The sequence below is a fragment of the Budorcas taxicolor genome, chromosome 6, assembly GCF_023091745.1.
Source record: "Budorcas taxicolor isolate Tak-1 chromosome 6, Takin1.1, whole genome shotgun sequence".
Lineage (NCBI taxonomy): Eukaryota > Metazoa > Chordata > Mammalia > Artiodactyla > Bovidae > Budorcas > Budorcas taxicolor.
The window spans coordinates 114723044-114747643 of NC_068915.1; the positions used below are offsets into that span (position 1 = coordinate 114723044).

The 24600-nt window shown below is 62.8% G+C and overlaps 1 protein-coding gene across 1 annotated transcript; it reads right to left on the reverse strand.

Annotated features, from left to right (window-relative positions):
- Positions 1–13663: 13663 nt before the first annotated feature.
- HMX1 (H6 family homeobox 1) lies at positions 13664–17491 on the reverse strand. The gene is made up of 2 exons (XM_052641672.1): positions 17101–17491; positions 13664–14310 (listed from the first exon to the last, which is right to left on the reverse strand). Exons 1-2 carry the CDS (start codon positions 17489–17491, stop codon positions 13664–13666), a joined length of 1038 nt encoding a protein of 345 aa, XP_052497632.1.
- Between the last annotated feature and the right edge of the window lie 7109 nt (positions 17492–24600).

Below are 24600 nucleotides of genomic sequence, written 5' to 3' on the forward strand. Positions count from 1 at the left end.
ATGCACCAGCTTCTTAAAATCAATTCCCTCTCTCCCCATCTCGCTCTCATGTGTGGTGTGTGTGTTCTATTCTTAGTCGCTCAGTCGTGTCCAACTCTGCCCACAGAGCCCACCAAGCTCCTCTCTCCACGGGATTCTCCAGGCCAGAATACTGGAGTGGGTTGCCATGCTCTCCTCCAGGGGATCTTCCCAACCCAGGGATCAAACCCAGGTCTCCCGCATTGCAGGTGGATTCCTTACCAGCTGAGCTACCAGGGAAGCCCACATATATATATATATCTCCTATATTTTTCTATATGTACATTTTTTTCTACTGGTTTTGTTTCTCTGGAGAACTCTTAAGACCTAAGAACAATATGAAGAAAAATATGTATTACTTCTGCCAAGTTAAAAAACTTAAGAGTATACAAAACCAAAATAATTGCAACACCATCCAGCAAGCCTCAAACTCTTTCTGTAGATATAACCACAGTAAGAAATGCATTTTACATCCTGAAATAAATCTACACATACAGAAGTGGGAAAAGCAATTTCAGTCAATGCTGATTCTAAAAGCTGAGAAGCACTGGCTTCCTTTTTCCCCTAGTGTCTATATACACAAACACACATGGGCAGGGCGGCACTGATACCCACGTCGCCCCCCCATCCCGAAGTGTGAAAGCTGCACCATGCCCACGCCCCACCCTGGGCTTTCTCCACCGCACCGGAACGTCTTTGCCCCCCAGTTCCATACAGATGTATCTGCCAGTCTCCACTGGCTCATCACAAACCTGAAGAAGCAAAACAGTTAGATTTGCTTTACAGATCTGGATGTCCTTCCCTAGCTTGCTGGCCACGCAGACTTCATCCACATCACATGGCTGATGGGAGAATTAAACCACGATCTCATTCACTATTTATCCAACAACTATTGATTAAGCGCCCACAGGGGACAGCCTCTAAGCGGCCTGATTGGATGGCAGAGCCCCAAAGAGCCCGCAGCCTCATAAAGGAGTCAGATAAGAAGTAGCAGTGACCCCAGAGAACAAGGGAGGCTGCAGCGATGGAAGGGGTCATCTGGCCCGGTGGTGGGGGTGGGGTGGGGCCGGAAGGGTTGGGGACCCAGGAGAGGCTCGTTGCACGGTGAGCTCTGGCTGAAGGAGTCCCCTGGAGATGAGGAACGTTGGCTTTCCCTGGCCCTGAGTGCCTGGCACCTTCTTTAAACAGGATTCATCCTCGCCCTTGTGGAACCAGCCCCAGCGAGGGGCCACATTCCAGTAGGATCCCTCAAAATTCACAGTTCGTGCTGGACTAACCCACCTGCTCCTAGCAGGTGGGAACCAGAGTGGAACACGTCCCAGGGGTTGCAGGGGAAGACTCAAAAGCCTTTGGAGATAAGACCCTGGGAATGGTGCATCCGGCCCTCTCAAAACTCCTGGAGGGTGTCTGCAGAATGGGAGGGGCCAGGAGTGAGGGGCAGCTGATTGGCCAGCAGTAAGCCTTGGGGATTGGTGGCCTCAGAAATGGGAGCCAGGCTGGAAATCAGAGGGTCTTATGTAGAAGCCCCAGCCTGCGGCCCACCTCTCCCCCTCTTCCCACCCATGGGATGGGGGTCTCTGGCTGTTAATGCCTCCTAGAGGGGACTGGTCCTCAGGAAGGGAGTTTGGAGACAGATGAATAGCAAGTATAGAGAAAGCCAAGGAGAAACACTAGTAGGAAAGAAAAAGATGGATCCCAACTCACAGCCAGCTGTGGAGGGCATGTGTGGCAGGCAGCACTGGGAACTCTGGGTCCCCATCTCCCCAGAGAGATTGGCATTTTGAGGTGGGGCTAGGAAAGGGCTGTGACTACTGCACTGACCTGCGAGCAAGTTACTTCCCATCTTCCAGACGGGAGGCCACAGGCACTAAAGATTGATCTGGCTGTGCCCGGTCTCAGCATGTGGGGTCCAGTTCCCCGACCAGGGACCAAACCCCGGCCCCCAACACTGGGAGCTCGAAGTCCCAGGGCCACCCAGGAAGGCTCTAGATTCCTTTTTAAAAATGAAATCAAGAAATAGTCTAAGGGTGCCATTTAGAAATATGAGCAGGTTAGGAACAGGAAGAGCTGGCAAGGTTAACAGCTGTGTCTTCTGTTGGGGGTTGGGGTGGGGAATCGTTTCTGGTTGGTGTTTTTTATTCTCTTTGTGGAAAGAGGCCATTTGAAATTGTGTGCGTGCATCACTGACAAATTGTAAAAAGAAAGGGAACCGCGGTTCTCCCGGTTTAAATCTTTCAGACATTTGTGTATGTGTTTTCCTTTCTTTATAAAAAAAAAAAAGATTTGGATGATGGTACACAAGTGTGTACGTTTGTCCAAGCTCATCTAACTGTACTCTGAACATTTGTACTTTTCTCTGTGGGTACATTTAGCTTCATTTTTTAAAAGGATGAGGGAAGGGAGAGTCTTCCTACAGCAAACTGGGTTCTGTCTGGGGGGTTCCCAGGTGACTCGGTGATAAAGAATCCCCTACCAATGCAGGAGACACCAGTTCAATCCCTGGGTGGGGAAGATCCGCTGGAAGAGGAAATGGCAGCCCACTCCAGCGTTCTTACCTGGGAAATCCCAGGGGCAGAGGAGCCTGGCGGGCAACAGTCCAAGGCGGCGCAGGAGTCCAGCACGACAGAACAGCAGGCAAAACGTGTTGCCTATAAATTAAAAAAAAAAACAAAAAACCTCAAACCACTGAAAACTATTTCTGGGTAGTTAACTAAGCTTGTGGTGCCCTAACGTTTTTTTTCTTACCTATATATTTTGAATTTTCTACAACAAACGAATAAGAAATGAAGAGCGTTTCCTCGTGATATCAGACGTGGTCCAGCCTGGAGGTGTCGGGGCAGAGCGCGCTGGGCGCCCTTGGCGCAGGGCTGGGGCCGCGGAGCCTAGCGGGCTCCGGGTTTCGCCTTGGAAGGCAGGGCCATCTGGCATCGGCCCCTCGCGAAGGCCGAGGCCCTTCCCTGGAAGAAGGTCGAGGAGCGGGGGCAGGTCCCCCAGCCTCCCCTTGTCCAGGCCATGCGCTTTCTCGGTTTTGCGCTCAGGCCCAGCTCCGTTCCCGTGTGACGGCCGACCTGGAGCCAGTCGGGCCTCGGCCTCCCCGCTGATGGAATGGGCAACCGAGGCGCCGCGAGGGTGCGGGACTTCTCAGTTTCTGGATCCTTCTACGGTTCTTCCCAGGTCCGAGTCTGGAAGGCCAAGGATCTGACTTCGTTAAGTGTTGGGATGACCGCGATCTAAGCTCCGCACTTCACGCGCCAGGGAGGGCAGGATCCCCAAACTGCCGCAGGCCCTCCGCCCACCCCGCTCTCGCCCCTGCCGGCGAGGAGCGGGCTCCTCTTGAGGCGTCTACGCGCCCTGGGAGGCGGACCCGGGTTGCAGGAGCCGCGTCTCTACCGGCCAAGAAAGCTCTGGGCGGGCGCGCCGCGGAGGGGCCCGCGGCCGGCAGAGGCGGAGGCAGGGGAGCGGTGAGGACGGAGGGGTGGCTTTTAACGAAAAAGTTGAATCATCAGCAAAACCATTAGGATTAATGCGATGTGCACATGCTGCGGGATCAATGCCGGGCCTCGGGGGTCGCGCTGGGGGTGGGGGTGGGGGGGCCGGCCTACCGCCCCTGGACGAAGCGAGGCTCAGCTCCCGCCCATTTGGGGAAATGGATTTTCACGATTTAAGAAAACTCAGAACCAAAGCGAGCGAGGCCCGGATGTGCTGACGCTGCGGTTCCGGGAGCTGGAGCCCCGAGAGCGGCTCCGGGAAGGGGGGCGGCGAGAGGCCGAGACGCGGAGAACAGGCGAGGGGTGCGGGGAGCAGGGAATCAGAGCGGCGCGCGGTGACCTTGGGCAGAACCGACCGGGCAGTGAGACTGAGGCTGCGCTCCTAGGCCAGTGTCGGTGGGGCCCAAGGCCTCGGCGCCCGCCGGCTCAGGCCCCTGTGAGCCCGGGAGTAGCCGAGGCAGGCCCCTCGCGCGCCGGCGGCAGGACACGAGAGGCTCGGCGGGGACGCACCCTGAATTTACCACCACCTCCTTGGGCCGAGGGGTCAAGCCTCCCTCTCTGCGGCTGGGAGAGGTCTGCAGACACACACACAGACGCACACACAGATACACACAGAGGCACACGGACATAGACACACACACAGAGGCACACACGCACGCACACCCAAACCCCTGGTCTTTTCCCGGCCCTGAGAGCCCCAGGCTCAGATGATTGGCTTGGGGGTCCTGGGGCCCAGTGCTTCCCTCCTCCAGGTCCTGCAGGAGGATGACGTCCAGCGAAGCCACTCGGGACATCCCAGAGGAGAGCCGGACGAGAGCAAAGGGCATCAGTATGGTCGTGGGCTGCTTCTGAGACGCATCCACCAGGGCCTCCCGGCCCCCTCCTCTCTTCCACTGCTGGGATGGGGCCTGCCCCCTGGCCCCGCGGGGAGACATGCCCTCAGGCTCCCGGGGTGCTTGTCTCTGTCTTTCTTGGGGCCACATTGGGTGTATCTGTGAAATGGGCACAGAAAATGACATTGAGACTGGCAAGGGTCCCTTGCAGGAAGCTGGAGATTTTCTGGGAAAGGGGCCCGGAGGCTGTCACCAACCGCGCCCCCTCCCCCACACATGGAGGACTGGAACACTTTTAAGGGGCCGCTGTCTACAGAAACAATTTGAATCATCACGAATCATTGTGTCAGCATCAGGCCGGTGGCCCAAGCTCTCCCATCCTGCAGCTGGCCAGGCTGCCTCCAGGAGTCCTTCTCCACGCAGGACCCTGCGGGGCTGGGGGTCCCCTCTCAGACCCCACTAAGGCCCGGTGGGTCCCCACCACTCCAAAGAGCCTTAGAAAATCCCAAGGTAGGCACTCCACGGGGTGGGGCCTTCCCAAGGGCAGCCTGGGTACAGAGGCGAGGCCCCCAACCCATGTGGGGAGATGGAGGTAGGGAAAGAAAGTCCGACTGGGATAAGGAGAGGTGGGCTGGCGGGGCGGAGCGGGGCGGGGCGGGGCGGGGCGTGGGGGGGGCGAGGAGGGCTGGGAGGAACTGAACCGGAAGGCGGCTCTCTTCTGAGCAGGCCAGCTGCCCTCACCCCCACATCTTCCCAGAGCCCCCCAAAGGCAGCCCGGCACTCACAGCGCTGAGCTCTCGAGCACACGCACTGGGTCGTGTCATTTCCCCGCTGGAAAGAGTGCTGGACCCAGCTCTGTCTTCGCCCACGGTGCAGTCTGCGTGATCTGGAGTCGGTGGGGCCTGAATCCTTGTTCATAAACTGGGGACACGGCTCGCCCTGCCAGGCTGTCGTGGGGCCGCACTGACAACCTGGGTAAAGGGCTAGATCAGCTCCCAGCTCCAAGAAAGCTGCCCCAAGGTGACGGGGATGCCAGCAAGGGCCATCTGCCACGACTCCTGAAAGAAACTGCAGAGCGGGGCCCCTTGGCCCAAGGCTCTGGGCCGGGGTCTGTGTCCGCCTCTGGATGTCAAATCTCTGAGGCCAGTTGGGCGGCTGTAAAGGAAGAGGCCCAGGAAGGGCTCAGGCATATCCCTCCTCCCGGGCCCCTTGGCTAGAGTTCGCAGTTCCCTGTGGTGGGCGCGGGGACAGCCTGGGTCTCTGCTGGGAAGGAGGCAAAGGTCAGAGGATTTATGGGTGCGGGAGTGTGGGAGCTTGGGCCCTGGAGGGGCAGATTGTGCTGGCTTTTAGGGGAGCAGCTGTCGTTCGGGGGGCCTGCTGCGCATACAGCGCATCCTCCTGCGAGGCCGTGTGGGCGCCCCCTCAGCTGTCCTGGAGCCCCAGTGCGATCATGACTTAGCGCGCCAACGGGGCTGGGAGCGACTTGACTCGGCGCTCAGGCCCAAGCCGGAACCGCAGCGGCCTGCCCTGCACAGGCCGAAGCAAAGGGAACCTGTGAGTTGAGCGGGTGGGCGGTAGGCGTCCCACCTTGCTGTTGGTGCAGAAGGCTGTGTGCCCAGCAGCAAGCCTTGAGCCCGCGCTCTTGACATTGGGCCCCACGACCTTCACCACTGCCGCCTACCCACTCCACAGATGGGCAAGGTGAGCTCAGAAAGGGGAAACGACTTTCCCGAATCCACGCAGACGCAGACGGCCGGCGAAGGCTGAGCACGGTTGGACACTCTTAAATCCGCGCCCCATCTTTCCGGGAGGGAAGAGTGCTTGGGTGGGGGCGACCCGAGGGCGAGACAGCACAGAGCGGGGCTCGGGGGGGAGATGCCCACACCAAGGTCCGAGACTCGAGGCGAACCGCTGTCTCCACCTGCGCACGGCCGCCCGCAGCTCCTCTCCTCCCTGCGGGTTTAATACTGCCTCCTCCGAGAAGCCTTTGGGACCCGGGAGGGCTCAGGCACCTCCCTCCTTGCCGGCCCCAGCCCCGGGCCGCTGGGCTAGAGCTCAGCGTCAGAGGTGCCGGCTCGGGGAACGCGTGGACGCGCGCGCGGAGCCCGAGGGGGAAGGGGAGCGGGAAGGAGCGAGGTGAGAACCGAGGGGCGGGGCGCGAAGGCCGAGCCAGACTCCGAGACGCCAAGGCGACGCCAGGTGAGCCGGGCAGGGGGCGGGGGGCGCCGGCGGGAAGGGGGGAGGCGGGGCCGGAAGGACTGCGGGGAGGGGGCGCCCCCCGCAAGGGCCGCGGGCCCGGAGGGTCCACAGCCACGCCGGCCTAGCGCTCCGAAGCCCGGCGGCCCGGAAGCAGAAGGCCGCAGCTCCGCGCCGGCCGCCCGCCGGATCCCGGGAGCCGCGGACCTGGCGCCACTGCCCGTTTCCCTCCTTTAAGCTCGGTCAGCCCGGAGCGGGGAGGGGGGACACTCGGGCCTGGCGAGGGGACGGTCTGGATCGAGAGCCCCCAGAGGGGCAGGCGCGGGGTCCGGACACGAAGCGGCGACCCCGACTCCCACCAGCCCGATCGAGGCGACACGGGGCCTCGGCGGGCAGGGGGTCCTTGCGCCGCCGCGTCCGGGGGGCGCGCTCTTCCGCCCAGAAATAAACCTTTCAAAATGGGGGGCCCAGCCTCCCCGACTCCTACCTGGGGCCGATCGAAGGCGGAGGTAATCGTGTCCCGGAGAGGGGGGCGATGGAGCCCAGGAGGCCGCGCGACAGCGGAGGCGACGCACCGGCCGACTCCCGAGCCCCGCAGGAGGAAAGCGCGCGGAGAAGATTGCAGACGAGAAACGCAGAGGCGGAGGGGACAGAAGCAGAGACGCGGCGCGGGCAGGGGAGCGCGGCCGGCCGGGCGGGGCCGAGGTCCTGCGGGTTGGCCTCGTCGGACCCCGTTCCGGGGGGCGGGAGCAGCGAGACCCCGGGGAGTCCCGCAATTCGAGGCTGGGTCGCCCGCGCCCCAGAAGCCCCCACCCCCTCGCACACCGCGTCTCCCGGGGATGGAGAGCGCCCTTCGGACCGGTCTGTCTCTCCAGACGGAGCTCCGAGTACGTGAGCCTCTGCCCACACGCCCTCCAGGACTCTCCCCCCGCCCTCCAGCCTTAGTCACCCCTCCCCCCACTTCAGTCCTGGTCTCGGCGCCGCGGACCCAGGGGCCGAGAGCGCCGAGGAGGCTCCGAGACACCACACACGCGAACCCGGGGCCAGAGGGGCGGCCGCGGGGCTTCGTACCCCGAACCTGCAGCCGGGTCGGACCTGAGACCTGGGCTGCACGGGTTGCGGGGGGATCCCGGTCCGCGGGCGACTCCCACCGCGAGGGCCGGGAAGCGGCGCCAGCGACCCCCGGCAGCGCAGACCGGTCTTCTGCGGCTCTCGGAGGTCTCCCAGGCGGAGGTGATGGCGGCACCAGCGTTCAGGACCCAGAGGGGCGCCAGGGCCAGTGGGAGAGAGATGTGGGCAGGGACAGGTTCTCGGAGACAGAGGTTGAAGGCTTAACGAAGCATGTCTGCGGAGGCCGAATTAATGGGTTTTAATGCGCGTTTCGAGTAAGGATGGGGAGAAAAAAAAAGCGGGGTGCAAACAAGGTCAGATGGCGATCCGAAGAAAATAAACCTGTCACGAAAATGGCCCCGGGCGGAGAATCCGCTGCTAGGAATACACACCCGTGACGTTTCTGCGAAGTCAGTTGTTAGAGCATTTTTATTATGGAAGTTTTCAAATATAAAACAAAGTAGAGGAAGCCTTGAAATGAACACACACCCCCCCACCATGTACCCACCTCCATTCAACAATGATCAATGCCTGGCTAATCCTGTGTGTCTCACTTTCGTATTTATCATTCAATTAATTTGTTTTTTCTTGTTGCCATACTTTTCAAAGAAACGTCACATCATTTCACTGATAAATACTTGCGTGCATGTCAACTGATACGGGCTTTTTTTAACTCACAATACATCTGTGAATCGCCTCACAATGAATCCACAGCCTCATCTCACACTCAGAAGCAGTTGGCTTTTGATGGTGGAAATGCAGGTAAATCATCTCTGTTTTGACTTTTCTGCAATTGCCAGATGATAATGAGCATTATCACTTTTATAGCGAAGCAAGCAAAGACCGAAGCCCGTGGCTGCCGGGGCCGGCCAGGGCTGAGCCCTCCACTTACCTGCTGGCCCTCCAGGCGGTGAGCCCAGAGGCTCTTGGTCCAGATCTTGGCCCAAGTGTCTGGATTCAAAGTTCAGTGCTGTCAGAACAGGGTGGCCCCCTTTCCAGTCCACCCTTACCGGAGTGTCTCTCTCCCCCCCCCCCCACCCTGCCAGAGGGCAGCGGGGCTTTGTAACCAGTTGTGAGGTGAGCCACCTCTGGGACGTGCCTTGGAATCCCGGGTTCAGGCATCCCTCCTAGCGAACGAATGCAGGAGACCAGGGACCCTTCTCTTGTGGACCGTCGCAGTGAGGGCCGCCAAAGGATACGATCCAGATGATCCTGGTTGGCCCCCGAGCCAGGCCGTCAGAGAGCAGTGACCCCCAGGACCAGGAACCTGGCCTCCATAGCAGTGCCAGGTGAGGGAACGGGGATCTGCGCCTGAGCGGCCCAGTGACTGACTTCTTGGAGTCCCTGCCTCAGAGTTTCTGACCTCAAAGCCCCAGTTTCCCTTTGGGAGAATCTTCAGGTGAGGCCAGACGGCCTTGAAGGATGGTTGGGAGACACCTACAGACAGGAGTGAGAGCAGAGCTGGCCGGGCCCTGGTGTCTCTCTCGGGCCCCAGCTGACCGTTCAGCCCCTTCCTTACCCAGGTGGGCCACCTTCTTCTGGGTAGGTTCAGAGCACCAAGACTCTGGGGAATCTTCTCCCCCCTGAAGCCAAGCTAAGCTTTGGGGGAGGAGGTTGAGGGGGGTAACGACAGCCCCTGACCTGTATCTGATGAGGAGGGGAGACCCTGGGTGGGAAGGAGTCCGTGAATCCCCACGTGCAGAGTAGGAGAAGGGCAATTCCTGGAGAATTCATCAGTCCCTCACCAGGGCTTTGGACAAGGTGGGTGGAAATGACCTCAGGTGCTGCCCACTCACTCTCTCATCCGGGATCTGGAGTGGTCAGGTGGTGCCTGTCTCACAGAGCAACGCGGGGTGGGGGGGGACAGGGGGAGAGGGGAGCGGGGTGGGGAGAGGGGAGAGGGGAGCGGGGTGGGGGGAGGGGAGCGGGGTGGGGGGAGGGGAGCGGGGGCGGGGGGGAGGGGAGCGGGGGCGGGGGGGGGGATGAGGCGGGGGCGGGGGGGGGGGGTGAGGGGAGCGGGGGGGCGGGGGGAGGGGAGCGGGGGCGGGGGGAGGGGAGCGGGGGCGGGGGGAGGGGAGCGGAGGGGGGATGGGGAGATGGGGGAGGGGGTGGGGAGATGGGGGAGGGGGGTGGGGAGATGGGGGAGGGGGTGGGGAGATGGGGGAGGGGGTGGGGAGATGGGGGAGGGGGGATGGGGAGATGGGGAGGGGGAGGGGGAGGGGGGATGGAGAGATGGGGAGGGGGAGGGGGAGATGGGGAGGGGGATGGGGAGATGGGGAGGGGGAGGGGGAGATGGGGAGGGGGAGGGGGGATGGGGAGGGGTGGGGGGATGGGGGGATGGGGAGGGGTGGGGGGATGGGGGGATGGGGAGGGGTGGGGGGATGGGGGGATGGGGAGGGGTGGGGGGATGGGGAGGGGTGGGGGGATGGGGAGGGGTGGGGGGATGGGGGAGGGGATGGGGGAGGGGGATGAGGAGATGGGGGAGGGGGGAGGGGAGGGGAGGGAAATGGGACTTGCCTGTCTCTTTTAGCAGGTCTGATTCTGCGCGAACTCGGTAGGGAAACTTGCAGGTCCACCCAGGTGTTCAAAGCCTGGTAGACCCAGCTGGGCTCGGGGACTCTGCAGCTAGAAGCCGCTAGGCAACCCACGGTGGCTGGAATCGGGTTTGGGTTTCGTGTAAGGAGAAGCTAGGGTTGGAGGGCTGGAGAGGGTCAGGGCACGCGGGGCAGAAACAGAGCAAAGCCATTCATCCCCCGCCAGGAGCGGAGCCAGCACGCATCTGGATGAGGCCGACCTGCGCTCTTGGCGCTGGAGCTTCGAGCCCGGCTCGTAACCAGCCTGGCCCCCCAGCCCCTCGGGCTGCCTGTTACGCCCAGGCTTCGCTGTGGTTTGTGCGGCCCCTGGTGGGACACTCCGCACGCTGGGTAATTAGGGGGTCAAACCAGCTTCCGGAGTCCCGTTGGCCCGATCGCCCCGTTTGGATCCACTTTCTGTTCTTTAGCGTTAGGCTTCCAGCTGCCGACCCTCCCTCAAGGTTGGGGGAACAAGCCTCCCTCCCACCTCCTGCTTCCTTCCCACCCAGCGGAGCTTGGAGCTGGCAGGCAAGGAAGCAGCTCCCCGGCCCACCTTGTCTCTGCCTCCACAGAACCAGGCAGTCCTTCCGCCGCGCAGAAAACCTCCTCTCTGACCCCGGCGACAGTCCCAGGCCGGGCAGCCAGGTTGGTTCCTTCCGAGTGGGCAGATCCGAGGGTCTGGACACGCGGCCCACAGTCCCTCGCTGCCTGTGGCCCCGGGGCCACGCGGCTCCCCAGCTGGCTTGGAGCCGGGGTTGGTGCGGACCGATCCGTCGCGGCTGAGCCGCTCGGGGACGTGAGCCCCACGCGGTGCTCCGCTGTGCCCTGCGGTCGGTCTGGTCGCCACGACCTGGGGATCGCGCCAGCATCAACCACCAAACAGTCGAATCCAACGGTTGCATCGCTGGCAACACGTCTTTAACCCGGGTTTTAAGGATCCCATTCGTGGTCCGAGTGCCCGGGATCCCCGCAGTTGCCGAATCCCAGCGCTACCTCCGTGTATCCGCGCACGATGCCCCGGGGGTGCGGCGCCGCCGGCCAGCAGCACAGAGGCGCGGCACTGCCCGGCTGCCCGCCTGGTGCTCAGGCGGGGACCTGCGCTGGCCCGTGCGGCCAGCTCTGCGCAGGCAGGCTGGTGCACAGCTCTCAGAGAACCGGCAGGGGTATATCTGCTGACCGTGTGCAGCCACCAAAGAGACAGAGGCCCAGGGTCCCACGTGGAGCCCCAGCCAAGAGTGCTGTGGAGGCCCCGAGAGGGCCCAGTGGGAGAGACAGAGGGAGGAAGCAGAGATGCCGCTGCTTCTCCAAAGGTCTTCTTGGCACACACTTCCGCCCGTGGCCTCTGGTCTGGACCAAAGGCCTCTGGAGATAGCTAGGAGCCAGCTCACTGTAGGGAAACAGATGGTAAGTCGCTCCTAACAAAGTCCAGTGAAACCGATGGGGAAAGGGCAGCTCTCCCCTTCTCCAGGAAGAGCAGACCCCACCCTCAAAGGGAGGAAATGCAGCATCGGGCGGGGGGGCCGGGTTGGAGGGGAGGGGTGAGGCTCTCAGGGGGCCTGCCTGCCCTGGTCGGGCCCTGGGCACTGGGAGCCTGAAGGTGGGGACCTTAGAGCCCAGAGGAGCAAGGACCACCTACGCCCCGGGCTGCCTGCCCCCACAGTCCCCCTGGAGCCCCACCACCACCACCAGCTTGCCAGAGCCCAGCCTCAGGGTACACGGAACCAACTGGAAGGTCTGGGGCAGGGGATGATTCTGGGTCAGGGAACTGGGCTGCAGGGGCAGACAGATGGACCTCCTTCCCCCCCCCCCCACTCAGGGTGGGGAGACCCCTGTGGCGCCTTCTCCTGGGCTGTCTGGCGCCACCATTGAGAACTCCGAGGGCCAGACCAACCAGACCGAGGGACCGGGATGTGTATCTCAGCCTGGAATGTCTGCTCCACTCGAAGACCCAAAGCCAGTGGGGGTGGAGACAGGTTTCCAAGGGGTTCCATTCTGTCTCAGGAGAGACCCTTTCAAGCAACTGAATGGCTTCTCTCCTGACTTGAGCAGCATCTTGAAAGCATCTTTATGAGCACCCCATAAAGCATCTTTCCCTTACGCAGGAGACCACTGTCTCCACCCTGCAACAGGCTGGCTGCAGAGATCCAGCCACGGCAACGAGCTAAGCAATACGCATTCACTCAGAGCCCATAAACTCAGGACCTTGCCCAGGGTCTGAATCCTTCAGTTCAAGAGGGACTGCCAATGGTCCCCGGGGTGAGGCCTGGGCCAGAGAGCCCTGCTCCTCGCTGGGCCCTGCTGGGCTGACTGGCGCCAGTGTTTTGTTTTGACCAAAAGAAGGAGCCCCCATGTCAGAGATGAGTCTCAGCTCCAGGGCAGAAGGGAGCCGTGGGCACAGAGGCTCATGTAGCTGGCAGCCCCCCGGGCCAAGTGATAGGTTCTGCCTTCAACTCCTGACTTCTGGTTGTACTGAACGTTCCAGAACTGAGTGACACAGGATAGGAGAGGATCCCTTCTTTGACTCTAGGTCCCTCTCGTCCCCAACCCTGACTTCCCCTAAGGCCTCCCTGGGCCTCCCTGTGGGAAAAGTGGGGGCTTGCCCTACCCACCTACCCACCTGCCCCTGGCCAGGACTGGAAGGTGCTCCAGGAGGCTGGGGATGGCGCCCACCACAGTGCACTACCAGAGAGGAGCTCAGCCCCAGGGATTACAAAGCAGCAGCAACTGTCCAGAAAATGTCCCTTTTTATTCCATACGCAAATAAGTAGATTCGTTTAAAAAAAAAGTCTTCGCCGGGATAACCAAGGACTGCAGCCCGGGAGAGGAGCCCTGCCTTCGGAATGGACAATCCGACAGAAGCACCGCCTGGCAGGATCTTCATCCCTTCCCCTCACCGGAACTCGCTCCCTGGGAATCTCTCTCTCTCTGCCGGGATGCAAGGTCAAGGCCATCAGGCTGATCACAGTGCTCCAGAGATCGCTGACGCATAGTCCGGGGCAGGGTCACTGCGCCTGTAGGAGAGGGCCCTTCCACAAAGCATCTTGGGCAGCCTGGATTTGCTGTGGACTGCGCCCAGCTGCTGGCTCCGGAGGGGCGCGAGCTAGGTTTGCTCCGAGGTTGAGGCCTGTCCGCGGGAGGGGAGGACCCTGGGCTGCAGGGCCGACTGTCTGTGATGCTTTGTTCCCAGCGGGGACCCAGCCTAGCGACTGTCTGTGGAGCCACAATCACCTGGGTCTCTGTTACATTCTGGCCGACAGTAGGGCACGGCCCCCGAGGCGGCAGCCTGCGCTCTGGAGGCGCAGTGGGTCCACCGGAGAGCCCCCTAACCCCCGATCGACCGAAGGCCCCCAGGCTCCACCACCGCCGCCGCCGCCACGCCCCCGGAGGGCGCGTCCACACAAGTCCCGATTGGCCTCGGGGCGTGGGCCCAGCAGGTCGGGGATGCTCACACCAGGCCGGGCATCTGCGCCCGCAGGAAGGGCGCGGAGGCGGCAGCCGGGAAGGCGGCCAGCGGGTAGGCGAGGGCCCCAGAGAAGCCGAGCAGCGGCGGGGGCGGCGCGGGCGCGGCGGGGGCCAGCGGGAAGGGCAGCGCGGCGGTGGCGGCGGCCCCGGCGGCGGGGCTTTCGTGGTACAGCACGGGCACGCGGACCAGGCGCTGCGCGCCCGGCGGGGACAGGCTGGCCGCCTCCAGCTCGGCCGCCAGCTGCCGCTTCCACTTGTTGCGGCGGTTCTGGAACCAGATCTTGACCTGCGTCTCGGTGAGCTGCAGGGACGCGGCCAGGCCGGCGCGCTCGGCGCTGCTCAGGTAGCGCTTCAGGTCGAAGGTGGACTCGAGCTGGAAGACCTGGCTGCGGGAGAAGACGGTGCGCGTCTTCTTCTTGCGGCCGCCGCCCCCGCCGCGGGCCTCCCCGGCCGCCGCCGTCGCCACGGGGGCCTCGGCCAGTTCCGCCGCCTCCTCCGCGCCGGCCGCCGGTCCCCGCGCCGCCAGCTCCGCCGCCTCTCGCTGCACCGCTCGCGGCCCGGTGCCCCTCGGCCAGGCGCCCTCTGTGCGGCCCATCTCCTCGCCCGTCTCCGGTGAGTCCCGGTCGCTGCCTGCAGGGGGGAAAGAGGGGGAACATGGGTTGGATCTGGAGGCTGATCCCTTCCGCGAACCTGTCGCTGAAGCCAGCTGCTCCCCGCACCCCGTGAGGTCTGCCCCGACCACAGCAAGGAAACAGTCCCCAGACAGCTCCGCCGATGGCGGCGGGTCGTCCTCCACCACGCTCGGTAGATCTCACCCCCACGCTGGACAGAGAGAGGCCGGGCATCCAGAGGTGAACTTTAAGACCTGAGCTAAGCTCCAAACCAACACGCTGGGAACACGCTCCGGGCGCATCCACAGAAGGAAGAAAAAAGGAAAGAAAAAAAACACCACACAGATAGAAACGCAAGAAAAAGGCTGGCTTCCATAACCACTGGCTTCGAATCAAAACAACACTCAACGGCCCCAGGGGCTCACCTCACAGAGGAAAGAAAGGTCCTTCTGAGAAATATGCACCCGGAAAACCAGCACAGAGACCACCTCACCCCTGGCACTCAGCCCTCCGCCAAGACCGCCAGACCCAGAAATAAAGACTTGCCATGATCCCTCCCCACTCACTCCTAGGAGAAGATGCAAAATTCCCGCTTGCACAGAAATATTCCCATTGATGGAGAATAAGCGAATGCAGATGACCGGCCAACAAAACGCCTCCCTGGAGACACAGGTGGCCTGTTTACCCCCGTTTCCTGTGCCCCTAATCCAGATATCCACAGAGGCGTGCCCTCTCTGCCCGCAGTCAGCTCAGAGGGCGAGAGACAAGTGCAGCTCTGGCTGTGTAGAAACACTCAGCTCCCACACACCACCCCAAGCCCATGAGGCCCTGATTGAATCTGAGGGTGTGGGGGTGCAGAAGCCCACAATGCCCCCAACCCCAGCTCAGGCTTCAAGAACCAAGCTCCACCCTGTCTCCCAGAGGTGAGTCAATGCCTTGCCCCCCACCCCCAGGGCTAGCAAAGGATGATGGCTTCAGGTGAAAGAGCCTGCCCAGGACTCAGATGCTGGTCCAGACTCCAAGCTCAGCTTGAAATGGGGCAGCCGCCTGACTTCCGGGCTTGTGAGGCCAACTCAGGCCAGCGTCCCTTCTGCCTCGGGCTGAGCCTTCTGCGTGCACACAGGCCCCAGGTTGGCATTCCCGCAGTCAAGTCGAGTCTGGCCAGGCCGGCCCACCGAAAGCAGCGGTGTGCCCGCAGTGTGAGCGCCCGACAGACACTGGTGAGCTGGTGTGAGCCGCTTGGTGCATACGCCCCACGCCCAGCAGCCGCACAGGGGTGCTGTGTCCCTGGTGCCGGTGGTGTGAGCCCTCACTGTGTCCAAAGAGGGGGCAGGTTCCAGGCTGGCATGTGCACCCCCAATATGGGGGGGTCTCCAGATTCAGAGGCCCTTGTATTGCCACAGGAAGCCAAGCCAGGCCTGCCAGCTCTGGTTCAAAACAGGGACCCTCCAACCCGCATTATATGAACTAGAAAGGACCACGTCTCTGAGGGCTGCTGGTGGGGCTGGGGCTGGGGCAAAACTCTAGGGGCAGAAGGGGAACACATTTCACCCTGTGAGACCGTTTCAGAAACACCCCCGGAAGGGCACCACATTTGATCACTCAGTTTCAGGGCAAGTAACCAAACAGGCCTGCTCAAGCTTCCTGGAAGCAAAATGAAGAGGGTAGGGGTCCAGGACCTTCCGGGCACAGGTTCTGAGAGGCGGGTCCCTTTGCAAAGTGTTCACTCCTACTCCAGGGAGGGGGATCCAAGAGGTGACAGGGGTCTAGCCACCTACCCCCACCCACAGCACTCTTTTTGTGCTAACTTTCGCTAGGAGCTGAAAGCACTTCAGAGCAGGAGCCTGAGTCCTCCGCTGGGGTGCAGGGAGCGGGGGCTGGCAAAGCCCAGGGCTGAGGTTAGCCTAGCTTCGTAGTCCTGCTCCTGGAGGGGGCTTCTTCCAAAGGGCAGGGCCCCAAGGGAGGCAGCCACCCTGGGGAGAGGGAGAGCAGAATGCACCTCCAGAATGCCCGGGCAAGAGGGGTGAGTGGGTTCTGGGGCTGAAAACCGCCACCCCCAGCCTCGGAGCTCTCAGCAGGGAACAAAGGCAGGGAGGGGGAGGGGCAGAGAAGGGAGGGGGGGTCTTCGGAACACAGCCTCCTTGCCTGGCACAGCCGGCCCCACAGGGAGATCTAGGCCCCTGCCCCAGGACCGGTCTGCGGCTGGCAGAGGAGGCTTTGCGGACACAGCTTCTGTGGAAGCCCACCACCCCCACCCCGCGCTGCACCCCCGGCTCCCCCCACGCCGTGCCCCCTTCATCTTGCTGAGTTTGACTCTGCCGGGTCTCCCGCCCTTCATCTTTGCTGTCTCCCTGGCACGTACCGCTTTCTTTTCGGCCTTCTGTTTCACCTTCTCTCTCCCCACTTCGCCTTCCTCCTCTCCCAACACCTTTCTCCCGCTCTTCCCTCTTCGCTCCGGCCTCTCCCCACCGTGTCCCCTCGCGTGTCCTCTTGTTCTCCGTTCTATTTCACCCTCCCTTTCTTTCCTCTTCTTAGCTGTTGTCCCCTGTCCCCAGATTGCTCTCCCAAGGCCATGGGCAAAACCCAGACCCTGCCAAAGCTTCTCCCTGCGTGGGGGACCCTGCCCTGGAGAATGGGCCTCCAAACCTGCTCAACCAGGGGCTCTCCCCATACGACCGCAGAGCCCACCACAGACACAGGAGGAGGGCGGCCCAGAAAGGCCGCCAACGAACCCAAAGTCCCGGAGCAAATGGGATGGGAAGAAGCCGGGCCCCACCACCCGGGCCACCCCTCCCCACGCCCCACTCACTGTCAGGGCTGAGGCCGCCTCCATAGCCTCCGTGCGACCGCGAGTACCAGCGCGCGGCGCCGCTGCAGCCCAGCGCGTACGGCGGCCCGGGACCCGGGGGCGGCCGGGGACCGAGGCCCAGCGCGCCCGGCCCAAGCAGCGCGCGGGCCCGCGCCTCCCCGCTCCCGGAGCCCGCGCGCAGCTGCCTCCGCCGCTGCAGCCGCCGCCGCCTCGCCCGCCCCGCGTCCTCGTCCTCAGGATCGCCGTCGTCGCCGCTCTCCTCCCCGCGGCCGCCGCCGCCCTGGGCCCCGCTCCCTGCGCCCGTGGCCTCTGCCGCCAGCAGGTTCTCGATGAGGAAGGAGGAGGCGCGGGCCGGCGTGGCGCGCCCGGGCTCCGTCAGCTCGTCCGGCATCGCGGCCTTGGGTCCGTCGAACTCTGCCGGCCTCCTCGGGGTTCTGGGCGCCCGGGGCGCGGCCGATCCCGGTCCCCGCTGGGGACCGTGGCGCGCGACTTTCTGGCGCACGCGCGGCCCGACCCTAGAGCCGCTGCCCGGAGCGCTGGCGTCGGGCCCCGCGGGGCAGGCAGCGGCCTCCTTGCCAGACTGCGATCGGCCCGGAGCGGGTGCGTGCCGACAGCCGGCCGGGCGGCCGCCTCGCTCGCCTTTCCCGTCGCCGCGCTGGTCGCCGCCCGGGCCGGCCCCGCTGGGGGCGGGGAGGGCAGGGGAGGGGCCAGCAGGGGCGGGGCGGCGCGGGCCCGGCGGCCGCCGGCCCAGCTCGAGGACGCCGTGCGAGCCCCGCGCGCCGCCACCGGCCGGAGACGCCGCCCGGACCTGGGCGCGCAGGCACTCTTGCGGCCGAGGGCAGGCGGCCTGGGGCCCAGGCGTGGGGTCGCGGCCAGTCCGGCCCCGCGTGATGCGTTCCCCGGGCCCGAGCCACCCGCGCCGGGGGGAGGGGGGCGGGGGCAACGGGGCGGGGCCTCGGCCGGGGAACCACCCATTGGCTGCGGGGCCCCGATGAGGAACAGACTGGCCAATCACTGTCCGGCAAGGACCGTAATTACCTCGTCGCGGGGAGAGTGTTGGACCAAGCGTGAGGAACAGTGTGTGCGCGCGCGTGCGCGCGAGCATGTGTGGTATGTGTATGTGTGCACGTGTGTGTGTGTGTGTGTGTGTGTGTGCTTGTATGCATATTTGTGCGTGTGTATACCGGGGCAGGAAGACCCGAGGGCTTCCAAGAAACCGCAAGAGAATGGGCTGGTCATTGTTTTTTTTTAAAGATCCCGGGTGTCAAAGCTGCACAATTGAGGCATATTTTAATATTTACACTTAATGAAATATTCTTTTAATGCCAAAAGTAGGACAGAACTCTGCAGTTCTCAGATTCAGTCTCAAAATGTAAGAAAATGCTCCCGCGCCCCAATCCCATTCCGCAGGGCCACGCGTCCGTGGTCACACCCGACGTCACGCTGAGTTGCAAGCGGGTCTCCAGCTCCTCCGGAGGCCCCAGCCTTGGTAGGGAAGCAAGAGCCACCACTCCTGGCCGCAGAGGTCTTGGGGGCAGGCCCGACTGTCAGCAGCGGGGAGTCCCCTCTCACTTCTGCCGCGGGGAGCGCGGCGACAACAGTGCCTCGCGGCCCACGCCGTCGCCCTCGGCGCTGTGGCCGCTCGGGAGCAAGCCTTCTGACGGACTCACCGGGTCGCAGCGCGGACGCGCGCGGGCGCAGCCGGCTTCACCGGACGCGGGTTATCGCGGAGAGACACAGCCGCCTTCCAGGGCCAGCCCGGGGCAGCGTCCAACCGAGAGCAGCCCGCCGCCTGGATTTAGTTTTCAGAACAACCACGGTGGAGGGAGCATCAACCCCATTTTCCAGAGAGGAAAACAGAGGCGAGGAGACACTGTCCCAGATGGTAAGTGGTTCTGGCCGGCCTGGGATTCCGACACTCAGGGCCTAAGACCCTTCTGGTACCAACACTCCTGTAGTCGAACCAGAGCGAAGAGCAGCGGGTAGGGAGGCCGGGCGGGGCCGAGGCCTAGCGGAGGGAGGCAGCCGGCCTGTGGCCGGGAAACAAAACAGCCGGTGCACCCGGAGACCTCGCGTCTTTTATGGAAACTCCAGGGCCCTCTCCTCTGACCCTCACATCCCTCCACAGGAGGGGCTGAGATGACCAACCACAGGCACTTACTGCGTTGTTTAACTCCATCGCCTGGGTGGGGACCCTGAGCCAAAGCAGAGAGCCTGGGTCTTAGGGAAGAGCTGTGGTCCCCCACGCCCTGCTCCCTGGGGCGCCCGTGGTCAGGGAGATGCCAGGGTAGAGGTGCCCAGCCAGGGGAGGGTGGCCAAGGGGAGAAACGACGGCCCGTCTGTTTGAGAGAGACCCACTCTTCTCCTTCTAATCCCACCATCGAATTCGACGGGCTTCTGAGAGATGGAGAAACAGGCCAGAGGGAGACTTTGAGAAGACGGCACGGGCGAGGAAGATGCCTTCCAGGTGACCATCTGCTATACGCGGGTTTCCCTGCGCCTGGCCGTCAGTGGCTCCGGAGCACACAGATTTTGAAACCAAGAGCCTGTTCTCGCCTCCGTTGTTTCCGAGCACCTTCAGAATGGCAGGGGCGGGGTGGTGGTGGGGTTCCTCAGAGTCTAGATTTCAATTCTTTTATGCCAGGGCTTCGTGGCCCTGGGCAGGGTGCCTCGCCTCTCTGACCCTCAGTTTCCTCTGCCTGTAAACCTCCGGTGATAAGCACCCCTACCTGTGCCAGGCTGTGGGGAGAGGGGGCGGGGCTCGGGCCACATGTGGGGGGGGCTGATGTCTTTCCACTGCCTCTGGGGAGCACTCGCGCGGGGGCGGGGCTCGGGGAACCGGGTGGAAGAGAGCCGGCCTTTCTCCCAAGCACTGGTCTTCGGGGCTTGAAGCACGCGTCCCCTCCGCGGGCCTGGGCGCTGGGTCCCGGCACTGCGGATGCCCCTCCTGGCGGCAGAGCGAGGGTCTCGCGGGGCCTCAGCGGCGAGTGGAGTCGCCGGGTCCGGTTGGGTAGAGAGGCGTGAAACAGCCGCCCCCGGCGCTCGCCCAGGCCGCAGCCTCTGTGCTCCCTGCGGTCCCGGAGCCGGATCCTTACCCACTTGGAGGGGAGAGGAGCCCGAGCTCGGCGGCGGGGGTTTTGGGCAGAGGCTTGGCGCACAGGGGCAAACTGGGCTGGCGGCTGAGGCTCCTTGGCAGGCGGCTGATCACACTCAACCCAGGAGGGTTGTCTTGCAGTCGGGTTCCCTCTGTAGACGGACTCGGAAGTCTCAGAGCCCTGAGCAGGTTTCTGGCGCTCCCAGGACCAGAGCCCGAGTTCCTGGTCACCTTCAGGCTGCGCGGAGGGCACGTGAGTGGAGACTCCCCCGGGTCCGCAGGTTGTCACCTCTGTCTCTGAGTCGTGTCTCTGAGGTACCCCACACCCCCAAGCCACAGCCGCCTTTCCTTACAGCCTGGTCCTCTCTTGTCTTTCCTCATCCTCCGTCCACCACCAGGTCCCCGCTCTGCGGCGAGACCACCGGAAAACCCTCAGCCACCCAGGCTAAGGGGCGCTCTTCTCAACTGGGCAGAGAACCTTGTCACCTCCCAGCTCAGCCCTAGTGTCCAAAGGTGCCGCCTGAACCAGGGGGAGTGAGTTGGTGGGGATAATCCCAAGAACCTAGATCAGAAGTCAGAAACAGCAGCAGCCACTGCCCGTCGTGCATTTTTTAATAAACATTTCCTTTCGGAGTACTCTTAGAGAATGCCCACCTTACAAGTCAGATTTCGCCTTGTTTTTGCTCCCTTTCATCCCTCATCCGAATGCCGTTTGTCCCCGCCTCGCTCCATGCCACCCCACACCCCTGCTGCTGGATGTGAATCTACAGAAGCAGTATCTACTGTATAACCCTTCCCTCTCCCAATTTAATCCCCTTAAACTAGGAATTTGATACTGATAAATGTAGCAATGATTTTCTAACCACCGCGTCCTAACCCAGCAGAGATGCCTTTGTTCCAGTCACCACAGACCGATCACCCATCTGCCCTCGACTCAGGGTGTAAAACAACCTTTTACCAGCGTGCTCATGGTGTATATGGATTGGGGCGGGTTGTCTTCACTGCACGGTATCTGGGCCCCAGCTTAGGGGGAGGGGGATTTTCCTGAAGGCTCCGTGGCTCCTTTATCTGGGAGCTGACACTGGTGTCAGAGAAGAGACCGCTCTGCCTGGGCTTCCTCACCACACGGGTTCTGAGTATACGTGGGTGTGGCCGGCGGTGTGCAGAACGGGGTGTGTGTGGGAGGGGCATGAAATCCCTCCGGAACTCAGAGCCTGACTCTGCGCTCACTTCACAGCTCCCTTGGGGGGCAAGGGGAGGGGCTTGGGCCCCATCTCTGAGCCAGACGGTCAGATGGTCAGATCATCTATCAGAACATCGGTTGAGCAATCCAGGAAGAGACGCGCCCCCACCATAGCGGCCCCTATTAGGGGACTTTGGGGTTGCTGCCAGCTCTCCACTTCTGTGGATCATGTCAGGATGAACAGACCTATAGGCTGAAGAGTGGTCTGGGGGTGTGTGCCTGCCCTGAGCAGGACTCCTGGGGAGGGGGTGGCGGGTCTACCCAGGCTCTGGATCATGAGCACTTCAGAAAGACTCTCCCGACCAGCTGTCAGTTTCCCTTTCCTCACCTCTCGTGGGCACCTGGTCTTTCTGGACCTTCGTCTGGCTGGCTGGTTGGTGATGAGTACAAGAAGGAAACCAGGGTACTTTGGGTCACGACTCTCTGGCTGTGAATAGGGTGAGGCTGCTGTGCTCTAGAGATGAAAGGGAGGTGAGGGCGGTCCTGTGCGCCCCGATGGGGGGAGGGGGAGGGCTGGAGAACAGGGATGCAGTTTGTGCTGGAAAGCTGAAGGATGGGGCTCTTAGTCTGCAAAGTGATGGGAACCCACTGAAGGCTGCGGGCTGGGGAAGGGCCAGGACTAGAGCTGGGCTTTGGGACCGGAACCCGGATGCACTAGCTCATGCAGGGCGTAGGGAGACAGTAAGGTCGAGAGGGGTCTTGTCACTGTCCTAGCGGCAAGCAGCGATGCCTCAGGAGGGCATGGAAAGGGGCCACATTCGTCTCAGGTGTCCACCTGGTGGCCCACAGGCCTGGGCAGGGGTGGGCAGGGGTGGGCAGGGTGGCGGAGCCTCGGGACGTGCTTATGGGCTTGTCCAAGGGTCCGCTCCCCACATCCCAGCCACAGACAGTGGCCGTGCAGCTGTGCAGGTGCGCAGCACGCAGGCTCCAGGCTCCATTCCTGGTCACGAGCAAGTCGCCCCGCCGCCTTCTGGGGACCTCAGCGACCTCAGCGTCCTCAGCGGTGCAGTGGGAATAACAGTCCCGGCCTGCGCAGGGGCTGGCCTGGGGTTGAGTAGAGGCAGCAGGGCGGTTGAGCGAGCATGAGACAACGCTTGCTTTGAAAAAGACCACATGTTCGGCTGCCTTTTGAGGTCGACCCACCTCCCGAGTGAGTCTCCCTTTAAACACTGAAAAGGGGAGGAAGGTGCTCACAAAGTGCTAAGTGGATGCTTCCCAGAGTTTCCAGTCCCTGGGAGGTTGGGGGGCAGGGTTGGGGGAGGCAGGGATGGAAAAGAAGAGGGAAGTAGGGGAGCGCGGAGGGGAGGGGGCGGAGGGCAGGGGGAGGGATGGGGGAGGGGCCGGAGGGGAGGGGAGGGGAGGGGAGGGGAGGGGAGGGGAGGGGAGGGGAGGGGAGGGGCGGGGGAAGATGACGTGGCGGTATCACCTAGCGCTGCGGGTACTTAGGAGAGAGGACCGGAGCCGGCGGGAGCCCTTGTTTCCGCCCAGCGGTTCTCAAGGACTCAGCCCAGAGCCTCCTGTGTGCACAGCCAGAACCGCTTTTCCCGAAGGGCAGGTGACCCGTCCCCAGGCAGAACTGCGGGGCCAGCCGAGAAGTCCCCTTCCCCGCGGGAGGGCCCCGAAGGGTCCCAGCTCAGAGCCACCCCGCCCGGAGGCTGAGGCCAACCGCCCCCAGGAGGCTGCCCCCTCCCGCCCTCGCCCTCCGGGCCTTTGCCAGGAGCCCCTGTCTGGGCCAGAGCGACCGCTCCCCACTGCTCACCCCTTTCCCGGCCTTGATCGCTGTGTCTGTCTTGTCCCTTGGGGCAGGCACTCACCAAATACCTGTGCCCTGGTGCTCAGCAAACCTTGGACCCTGCCCGGAGCTCTCACTGGTGTACAGACCCTTTCTTCCTTTGCAGATATATTTTGAAGGGACCCACATACCCACCGTCTAGATTCCCCCAGGAGCATGTTATTTTCCTTGCTTTATCACATCCGTATCGCCTCACAGCAATTGCTGAATTTGGGCCCCAGCCCGGCCACTGAGCAGCAATGAGATGCGAGGCTGTTTGCTGTCCCCACGTGCCACCTCCTCTTCTGGAAAAGGAGGGGAGGGACTGGACTCAAGAACCACACCATGGATGGGCATTCTCAAGATTATCCTTCAGTGTGATGATACAGTCACACAGGATTTCTTTGTGTGACTGTCCAACCACCGGCTCTACCGCGAAGCTGTGGTCGCTGAGACTCAGGGTGCAGGGATGTCTGGTTGGAATGTGAAGGGCACCTCGAGGTGGGGGGCTTTCACCTCGTGGGGGTTTCCACGGCGGAGAGCACAGATTTATGCGTGGAGTTATCCAAACCACTGGTAACCCTCTGACAGCTCGGGCGGCCCCTGACCTTGGTGGCAAGTGACTTGGGGTTGGAGAAATGAGGCTGGAACAAAGGGCTGGACTGACCACGGTGCAGGGAACCTCTTCCCAGGAGCCAGAGGGAAGTTCCTGGAAACCTCGTCTGGGCCTAATGGGAGCCCTGCCTGTCTGACCCGGCTCACCCGTCTAGGTTTTGGAGTGAAAGCCTGTGGACTATCCGGGAGTGTTTGTTGGCGGGCGGGGGGCGGGGGGCGGGGGACGGGGCGGTACCCAACTCGTGGTGCTGGCCGAAATGTTCGGCGCAGAAGGGTAGTTACACTGCTTCCTTATCCCTGCCATGGCCGGTGCACGTGGGGGTGGGGGCCCTGGAGGGCGGGGCTCGAGGGCGGGGCTCCGAAGCCCCACCCTCTTCCCCCAGAAGCCCAGAGCCCAGAGTCCAGCCGGTTTTGCCACCCTCTGCTCCGGCCTGCACGAGTGAGCTCATCGCACTGGAAGGCCCGCAAGGACTTCTAGGCAGTGATGACTCGGAGCGCATCGCTGCGGCAAGACTCCTGAGCTCCAAGAACTGTGCTTCCTGCACGCAGAGGAGACCAGGTTATGTACACAGTTACCCGTCTTCACACCGCTTCATACCGCTGGGAAAAGAATGGGTACTCTTGACGGAGGGGGGCGCCTCCTGAGAACCAAGGACGGACTGGGGGAGGCAAACACACAGGGCACCCGATGTGCACCAAACAGGCGCCATTGCACAGGCTCGCGGTATACTGGGTCCCTCCTCTACGGTTGCGCCTGAACACGTCGATGCAGAATGG

Excerpts from the sequence above, each read along its gene's own strand:
- HMX1 (XM_052641672.1), bottom strand. The coding sequence starts at position 17,491 with ATGCCGGACGAGCTGACGGAGCCCGGGCGCGCCACGCCGGCCCGCGCC. Across the intron at positions 14,311-17,100 it reads AGGCGGCCTCAGCCCTGACA|GCAGCGACCGGGACTCACCG; the intron begins GTGAGTGGGGCG and ends TCCCCCCTGCAG.